The following is a 9,650-nucleotide window of genomic DNA, read 5'->3' on the forward strand; positions in this document are numbered from 1 at the left end:
ATGATCTTTACATTATAAAAGGTGTGCATACATAAATGCACAAGGTGTGCCTGGTCCCTGTGCTCCACACAAGGTGTGCAAGGTCCCTGTGCCATCAGGAAAGGTGCTGGCAGTCCTTGTGCCACCATGCAAGAGGTTCCCGGTCCTCGTGCTTCCAGGTGAGGTGTGAATGGTTATTCCATCTCTGTGCAAGGTGCAACCGGTCCGTGTGCTGCCATCCTAGATGTGCATGGTCTCTGGGCCATCAGGAATGGTGTGCACAGTCTCTGTGCCATCAGGAATGGTGTGCATGGTCCCTGTGCCATCAGGAATGGTGTGCACAGTCTCTGTGCCATCAGGAATGGTGCACGTGGTCCCTGTGCCATCAGGAGTGGTGTGCACGGTCCCTGTGCCATCAGGAGTGGTATGTGTTATCCCCATGCTGCCATGTGAGGTGTGCATGGACCCTGCATCCCTGAGCAAGTCACGCATGGTCTCTGAGCCATCAAGGAAGGTGTGCATGGCCCTTACACCATTTTACAAGGTACACACGGTCCTCAAACCATCATACAAGGTGTCCACCTGTTCCAGGAGCACAGGACGTCCTCCCTCCCACCAGACACCGCTTCTCTCCCGGCACGGGTGAATCCCCGAGCGCTGCTGCAATGCCTCCCAGCCCCGGCTCAGCGCAGGCCCCGGCCGGGGCAGGGCAGGCAGGGGCAGCAGGAGCAGAGGCCGAGCGCCGCCGTCAGCAGGGCCGAGCGCCGCGACGGCCGCTGGTATTTGGCGGCTCTCTTCACCCCGCCGCCCGTCTGGGCCGCGTAGTCGAGGGTGCGCAGGACGTGCTGCTCCACGCTGTCGGCAGCGCCGTGCTGCTGGGCCAGCAGCCCCTCCAGCTGCACGAACAGCCCGCGCAGCTCCAGCAGCTGCGCCTCCAGCTCCAGCAGCTGCCGCTGCCGCGCCTGGGCCAGGCCGAGGTGATGCTTGGCCTTGAGCTCCTCCAGGTCGCGGCCGACGATGCGAGGCCCCTGGGGGCTCTCGGCCAGTAGATCCACGTCCTGGGCGCCCAGGTTGATGCCCGCCAGCTCCGCCTGCCTCTGGATCTGCTCCTTCAGCCGGTGCCGGTAGCGGCTCTCCCGGGCGTAGTGGCGGGCGAGGACGGCGCCGTAGCGGCGCAGCAGCAGCCACAGCTGGGTCTGGCGGACGCGGGGCCCCGCTCGCCCCGAGCCCCCGACCGGAGCCGCCGGCAGCGCTCCCAGCCGGGGCTGCAGGGCCGCGGCCTGGCGGGCGAAGGCGGCCCGGGCCGCGCCGAGGCCGCTCTTCTCGCGGGCGATGCTCTCCTCCGAGGTGCAGCACAGCACCGACTGCTGCGTCCTGTCGATGCTCTCCGAGAGCTGCTCCAGCCGCTCCAGCGCCCGCCACAGCTCGGCCGCCTCCCGCAGCGCCCGGCCCACGGGGCTGGCGTCGTCCCCGACGAACGCGGGGTTGTCGAAGCGCAGGGAGTCGTCGTGCGGGTCCCCCTCGGCCGCCACTCGCTGCTGCAGCTCCGCCAGCCGGTCCCTCATGCTGCGCGGGGCTCCGGCACCGTCTGCGGGGACGTGTGAGGCTGGAGCTCCTGCGGGAGAGCTGCGAGCCTTCCCTGCTGGCACCAGAGCAAATATTGATGGAGGAGGGCAGGTCGTGCGTCAGCCCCGGGCCGGGCAGAGCGGGAGGAAGGCCCGGGCCGGGAACGCTGCCAGCACCGCACCTGTGTCACGGGACGGGCTCCGGCTCCTCACCTGATCCGCCGAGGCTCGGCACAAAGACGCTTTTATTCGCCCAGAAACAAGGACACCCAAAAGTCCCGACAGACGGGACACGGAGGGGGTGACACAACCCGGCACCCCCGGCCTTCCAAACGGCTCCAGCCGGCTCCAAACTGCCGGCGTGTACCCAGCCCAGCGCCTGGATGTACCGAATGAAGGGCAAATGACACGGAGTCACTGGCTCTGCCAGGCTGGCAGGGACCCGCAGGGATCACGGAGCCCAGCTCCTGGCCCCGCACAGCAGCATGTCCCAAAATCCCACCCTGGCCCTAAGGCGCTGTCCAAACACTCCCGGAGCTCGGATGGCGCCGTTCCTGTTGTGAACTGGACAGGGATGGAGGCAGAGCTTGGCCTCTCCCTGCTCCGCGGCTCGGGAAGGCTCCGGGCCGCACGGTGCCCGCGATGTCACCGTCAGCGCCCTGCACGCCTGAACCATCGTGGGGGTGAATTGAAAATGTGCTCCTGGGGTTTTCCAGGCTGGAAATGAACGTTGGGATGACCCAGATGTCCCGACATCACTGCAAGGCAGTGTTGAGTCCACTCGCTGCTGAAATGAATAAAAATCACAGCTGAATTCTAAGACATCGATAAAAAACACCTTTAAAAGGGTACTTCTACAAAATGCATTTCCAAAGTGTACGAGGAAAATAGTTGTCCTCTACCACTGTGGTATTTTATATAATGTATTTTATAATGCGCATTATCCCATATGACCTAAACATGATGATACAAAGCATACAACAGCTATGATATAATATCAATATAATATTAAATCAATATAATATCGACAGAGGGACAGCCAAGGGAGGTTTAGCAAAGGTCAGGCAGCTCGGAAGGGAGTGGAGTTCCTTCCCTCCAATGATCTGATGGATGTACATAAAGGGGGGCTCCAGCATCTCTGCAAAACAAATTTAATTTTGTTCTCTGTAACCATCAATTAAAAAAAAAAAAAAAAGCCCTTTTTGTCCCTGGGGTTTGGAGGATGAGTGTTGTGTTAAAATGGAGATATTCATTCCCATCAGAGAGGAAATGCCACTGGAATCAGCACAATAAAGTGAAATGTCAAATAAGTCAGCAGATTAATGAGGGGAAAAGTCAAAACAGAATGACAGAATCCCAGAATCATTAATGCTGGGAAAGACCTCCCAGACCACTGCGTCCAACCTGTACCCAGTGCCCGTCTTGTCCCCTGCCCAGAGCTCAGTGCCACCACCAGTCCTTCCTTGGACACCTCCACAGGTGAGGACTCCACCACCTCCCTGGACAGCCCTTTCCAATGCCTGGCCACCCTTTCCAGGGAGAAATTCCTCCTGAGTTTATTCCATGTATTTATTGTCAGCACCTGCTCCCGGCCGAGCATGGAGCGCCCCGGGCAGCTCTACACAAACCCAGCCCCATCCACCCCTGAAATCCCTGTTTAAACAATATTATCACTGCTATTTAACAAGGGCAAGAGCAGAGGAGTAATTCCTTGTTTCCCATGAAATATCCCTTAGGTAACAGGTACAACCTTCCCCTGGAGCTGTCACCACCTGAACCCACCCGTGTCCCGCAGTGGCCGAGGGACCCTGCCCAGAGCCTCCTCCTCCTCCCCTGCTCATGGCATTTTTAGCCATCTCACAGCACTTTTAGGCATTTCCCCTTATTTTTCCAAGAAATCATTAGCTGCTCCTCTCCTTTTTTCCCAGAAAAATGGGATTTTGGAGCCAGATCGGATGGTGATTGGAGTGAGGGTCTCCATCCCATCCTGCTCAAGACCTTCACAGTGTATAAAAGCTTCTCTATCCATTTATAAATAAAGTTTCTAAATCCAGTTTATAAAACTTCCAATTAAAACTATAAAATTAGCCAGTTGCATCAAAAAGCAAATTTTTTTTTTTTTACATTAAAAACCTCTGTTTTACCCACTTTTTTTTTTTAAAACCTTTTAATGTGTCAACTACTCAGGAAGCAATGCAAAACCAAAGTAAGAGTTTCTCTTTTTATTTTTTTTTATTAAGACAATCCCACAGCTGGAAAATGAAACATCCTAGATTACATCAGTGACTTCAAAAAAACTCTAGAAAAAAATCTTTACAAATTTACATTTGTACAATACAAAAAACTAACAGCTCATTGCATATAAATATTACATTTGGTCTGCCAACATGTGGCATCAAAATCCCTGAAGTATTCATTAAAGGGACCTGAGATAGCGGATGTGAAGATATGGGCATAAATATCACCTGAAAAAAAAATAATATAGAAAGTAGACATAATTCTAATAGCTTTGTGCATTTTTGGAGTATTTTAAATCCAGAACATGACCTGGAGAGCCTAAATCATGTGAATTTTGCTCTGACATCAAGTGGTATTTCTACATGAAATCTGCTCTAATGACTCATGGAGGAATGAAGAGCCTGAATTAATATTTCTACAGAAAAATAATCCTCAGACATTGAGTTCTGAACACATCCGAGCAGCCACCACTCTCTGAGGACAAATTTTAGGAAGAGAAAATGGCAGATTTGGATTTTACCTGCAAATATTCCGGCAGGATTTCACCCCCCTCCCCCCCAAACAGCTCCTCACAGACCCAAAACCCAGGAAGATCCGCAGTGCTTGCCAGTGAAAACCCCCAAACCCAGGAACTGCTCCTGATTTCCCACTGGTGGAATTATTTCCCAACTATTTACACATTTGCCAGCTCCCCAGCATGGCTGCAGTTACTACCAGGAGTAGTAACTCCAAGTGCTTGGTTTGCCTTGGAAGTCTCACAGACTCGGATCAGGTACCCACATCCACACACAAAAATGTATTTCAGCACCATTTTTAGAACACTAGAGTTAAGGCTGTGACAGCAATTCCCACTGGAAATCTAAATTTTTCAGGGATTCATAGCACAGTTGTGTGAGTTCGCTGTGGGCCGAACATGACATAGTAAAAATATACAAGCTTCCAACAGGTCTTTGCATTTCTAAGACTAAAAGAAGACGAGTTTTTAGACTAAATTTTGCAGGCTGTTACTTACTGTACATAAAGGAGTTTTTTTACCATGTGTAAACCTCGGATATATTGAAGAGTTGAAAAGTCTCTGTCGCTCATGCGCAGGGATTTGCTATAATACACATTGTAAGAACACAACAACAGCTCCCTACCTATTAAATATAGAGTTAGCCTTGGAGGGTTAACTGTTCCTTCAGGAAATCATCAGTATTTTATAAAACTCTGCAGGATGTTTTTTAAATAAAAAGATAAAATTAAGACATGTAAACACACAAAGACATTTTGAACCCATGAAATTCATGACAGGACACTCCAGACAGGACACAACATTCTCAAACCTACAGCTGTTCCCTTTTCCCTGGTGTTCATCACTCAAAGATGGAATGAATCAAGTTTTTATCAAAAATTAGTGATTTAAAATTATTTTCTCACATTAATATTCCGTTATTTGGAGCACAGAGACATTCCTGATAGATCCAAATGCTTTGCAAGGGTCATCTTGTTTTTGGGAGTCATGAGAGCCTCCAAATACTTTAATTTTTTAAAATTAATTAAAAACTCTTTGCCACACCCCGGGTGCCAGCTCCTTTCCATGCTCTCTGAATTACTCAGTCCTTCTGCTTCCCCACAGGAGGAGGAGCTGAGATGGACATTGAGGAAATATTCCAAGAAAATGAAACTATGCAAACAGGACACAGAATTTCAAGCAGCCAAACATCCTCCAAGAATTATTTCTCCCCAATTATTTTTAGTTTTTGTGTCTGCAGGGTGGGCTAGTTGGGATTAGGGGGTGGCCTCTGCTTGGCTGATGGAGAAAGGAGTGATGGAAAGAGGGAGGAGGGATAAAACTGCCCAAATCTCTTCAAGTTCAAGCACCAACAGAAAGGTTTGGATTAAACCTAACAGCCTGGCAGCTGAAATAAAATTCATCATGATACCCAAAGTTTACAAGAGAATAAACAAATAGCCTATAAAAGGAAACTACAGGACAGAGGTGGGGCATGCCAAAGAGGAAAATAAATGGTGATAGGCAAAATAAAAAGCAGGTGAAGTTTGGGCTGAATAATGGAATTATTAAGATTGGAAAAGGCTCCAAGTCCAACCTTTAACCACATCCCATCACGGCCACTGAACCACCAAGGGCCACATGTGCTCAGTTCTTGGATGGTGACTCTGCCACCTCCCTGGACAGCCTCTTCCACTGCCTGACCACTCTTTCCATGAAAAAATTTTCCCTATTATCCAAGACAACAGCACCTCACTACTGCCAAACAAGCTCTGCCGTCCATGCCATGGAGAGAAAGGGGAGCACTGCAGGGACAGTGGATTGGGGCAGGGAGAAGCTGAGAGCAAAGACACCCAGGATTTCAGCCCTGTCTCTGTGCAGGATGGAGTGTGGGGGCCTGGGGCCTTTCCCAAGGTGTCCCCAAGGGCCCTGAGGTGCCCCAGCAGCTCAGGATTGGGATCTGCCAGTGGGACATCTCAAGGGAACAGAGGCACCAATGCCCAAACATCTGCAGGAACTGAGGAGCTCCTGGCCTGCCTGCTCACCCTCAGGAACCCCATTCACAATCAGACCTTAAATCCCATTCCTTAGGCAGAGTCTGGAGTTTTTTGTTGAGAGTTCAAGGAAAGACAGCACATTCCTGACTCTGCAGCCTGCCCAGAGCTCAGCTTTTGGTTGGTTTAAATCACTTTAAATCCTGCTCTGCTGCACCTGGTGGGCTCATCCTAAGTTTACCACAGAGGCTCCGGATAGGATTTGAGAGCATTCAAGTTCCTACAGAAGTGTAATTATTCCACAGAACTATGAGAAATCAACTGCCCAACTCAGAGAAAGAATCCAGACACAAATCCAAGCAAAAAGAACAGCTCTAACCCAAGTTATTTGTCATGCTTATAAAAGGTTCTCATGCACAAAGAAAAAGAAGCTTTTTTTTCAATTTTTACACTAAATTCTGCTGTCCCAGCACCCCCTGCTTTAGCTCATGGTCATGGGACACAGTAATACTTACGCCACAGCAAAGTGATGCTTCACTGGTATCTTCACAGTACAGAGAAAAGATACAGTTAAGAACATATTTAATCTTACTCTAATTGCTGCTAAAATACACCAACTTATAAAATGATTTTTCTGGAATCCCTGTGGTTTCTCTCTCCCCGACCCCTACACAAAATAAATAAGGAATAAGTGGATTTTCGGCCAGTCAGAAATAGAGGAAAAAAGCATTTCTTTTGCATTTCAAGCTTTTCAGGCTTTAGGATAGAACCCATAGTGTTTACATTAGCTCACAGGACTGATCTAAGGGATATGATTCCAACTATGGACTGATGCATACATGCTATTCCTGGTTACCATATGTAAAAAGACCAATCAGTCAAACAAATAATACATTTCTTATAAATATAAATGTGTGTATATATACAGATATATGAGAGAGATGATAGGACAGGTGTTTACACTTTAAAGCCCAACACAGAACTAGGAGAGCCTCTGCACTTGGTTTTTTCCCCACCCCCCATCAAAAACCAAATCAAGTCTAGCAATGGATTACAGCTGATTCCAAACATTCCTTACAAAATTAAAAGTGTGGGTTTTGTACTGTACCATAAACTCATATTAATGAGCAATTTAGGATATACTCTCCTCCATCACAAAACTAAACCTCTGCTTTTTTTATTTTCAAGGCATTTTTGCATCTAACTAGGATTTTTTTGGAAAGCGAGATAAAATAGCTAGTGCTTAATATAGAAAGTCAAAAATTAAATTCCTTCTGCATCTGAGAATATACATGGGTCACTCTTTGCTGCCTGAGGTTTTCCAGAATTATTGACCAAGCTGTGCACAGAAGAACTTCAGGATATTGGATGAAAGCTAAAAAAAACCCTAAAAACCTTGACAAACTCCACTGGAACTTTGTAGTCTGTTCTGACTTGTTCTCTCTGTAACCCAGCTCTGAACTGTCAGACAAGGGGAGGAAACTGGAATCCCACATCTATTCCAGGAGAGCCCAGGAAGGAAGGAAGAGGCTGCTCACCTCCAGCTCAGCCCACGCCACCGCCGAGGTCACCGAGGAGCCAGAGCAGGGATCTCCTCCCCAACTGCACTACCACTGCCAGAGGATTTCAAGTCAGCATTTCCCAGGACAACAAGAGCACAGTGCAACAGGAATTCTCTTCTGGAAGCTTGAGACACAAGAATCAGTCTGAGGGGGCGACAGCTCCCTCAGCACCTCCGAGGGGCCAGCGGGCCCAAACCACATTTCCATGGAGCACGGGGCAGTGGGGGCCAAGCAGCCCCTCTGCACAAGCAAATCCCCACCTGCCCCAAACATCTCTGAGAAACACTGCATTTGTTTTCATGGTGGCAACACAAGGAAGATACAGCTACTCACAACTTCCACCCCTCTACGCTCCTTCTCGCCTCTTCTTCACCACGCTCTGAATAACAGCATCTATTTTCTTTTCAGTTTCCAGTAGTTGTAAATAAGAGGTAGCTGAGCTACTATTAAAAAGCATGCTTTGAAGAGGAGGAACCTTTCAAATGTTGAAGTCACCCCTTTAGCTGCACAATCTCGATTAATACTATAAAAATATGAGAGGACAAAAAGAAAATAGATGCAAGTAACTTTTGCATTTGGCACCTTTTGTCTAGATATTCATACTTCTCAAGTATTCTCTTTTTAATAAAGTTAATGCACACATAGGACACACCACATCAAAGGTTTGCTACATATTTACAAGGCACCAACCCTTTGTCACTGTTTTTACACGGATAAAGAACTGATAGAAAGCACATCAGGACCCCCAAAACTGTAGTATGAACATACTTCAGTTCAGCACAATTCCATCAACGTTTGGCCTGGGAAGATTAAAATAATCCAGATCCTTCTTACAATATAGAAACTGTAAACATTTTATAGCTGCCTTTAGGATTGGTGTATTGTGCAAAAGTTATAATTATTACTGTGTCTAAGGATTTATGGCAGAAACCACATAAAAACTCTGTAAGAAGGTGCTATTTCTATAATACAAAAACAAAACAAGGGAGAGAAGTCATAAGCGTGACTCAAAAATGTCATGTTCTTACTGAGAAGCTGGAAGCCTCTGTAATGCGATGAACTCGTAGTGTGTGGGGAAGAATTTCTGTAATTTAAGGCCTAATGACTAAGGCTTGTTTTGACCAATGAAGTGTGGAGATCTGAAGCTTTAAAGCAAACACAAACTGACAGGATGGAAAAGCACCACTGTGAAACGTGAGTGGAGTCCCCGCACAACTTGCTTGGTAGAATTTCTGGTAAAATCCCTGCAGTAGAAGGCCATTGAAGTTCTTTTAAAATTGTTCCAAAGTTTTCCATCTGTCAATAATTCCATCCCATGAGATGGCTGACCCTGGCTTTTTCTGTCATTTTCCGCACCCTGCCTGACCTGGAAGTACCAAGGTTCAAAGGATCCTCGGTGTGCACAAAAATTGTCATTGTCGGAGTCGTCGTTGTACAGGACAGTTCTCCTGCCCTCGTTCCTGGTTTTGATCCGAGGGGGGCGGCTGAACCTCCCTCCCGAACACGTTCTCCCCAAACTGTCCCCCCAAAGAGGTTTTCAAACTCATCGTCGGCGAGCCGGGCGCGTTTTGCTCTGGTGGCTCCTCGCGAGGCCCCTCTGCCTCCTCGGCCTCTCCTTCCTCCCCGGCCGCCGCCTCTTCCTCTGCCGCAGCCTCTTCCACCTCTGCCCCCTCGTCCCCCTCTGCTCCACCTGCCCCACCTGCCCCATCTGCCCCTCCTCCCTGTCCCTCGGCCCCTGCCAATTCCGTTTGCCCCCAGTGAGTTTCCGTTTGATTTTGCGTTTGGGTTTTTTGGATTGCACAACTTTGCTGTAGTCGTG

General features: G+C 48.5%; 2 protein-coding genes across 2 annotated transcripts in view; both read right to left on the reverse strand.

Annotated features, from left to right (window-relative positions):
• Positions 1 to 662: 662 nt before the first annotated feature.
• On the reverse strand, positions 663 to 1,544 carry LOC311157930 (syntaxin-1B-like; the record flags this gene model as incomplete). Its single annotated transcript, XM_084212996.1, has 1 exon — positions 663 to 1,544. The coding sequence occupies one exon, from the start codon at positions 1,542 to 1,544 to the stop codon at positions 663 to 665; it is 882 nt and encodes a 293-aa protein (XP_084069122.1).
• A 7,699-nt stretch (positions 1,545 to 9,243) lies between these two features.
• Positions 9,244 to 9,650, reverse strand: part of BRWD3 (bromodomain and WD repeat domain containing 3) — a gene marked incomplete at its 3' end in the record, with an annotated part of 44,014 nt that continues 43,607 nt past the window's right edge. Inside the window, exon 40 of the mRNA XM_084212963.1 lies at positions 9,244 to 9,566. Coding sequence (XP_084069089.1) covers positions 9,244 to 9,566 — 323 coding nt within the window. The remainder of the gene's footprint in view (positions 9,567 to 9,650) is intronic.

This window comes from Fringilla coelebs (assembly GCF_963513975.1).
Source record: "Fringilla coelebs genome assembly, chromosome: 11".
Taxonomy (NCBI): domain Eukaryota; kingdom Metazoa; phylum Chordata; class Aves; order Passeriformes; family Fringillidae; genus Fringilla; species Fringilla coelebs.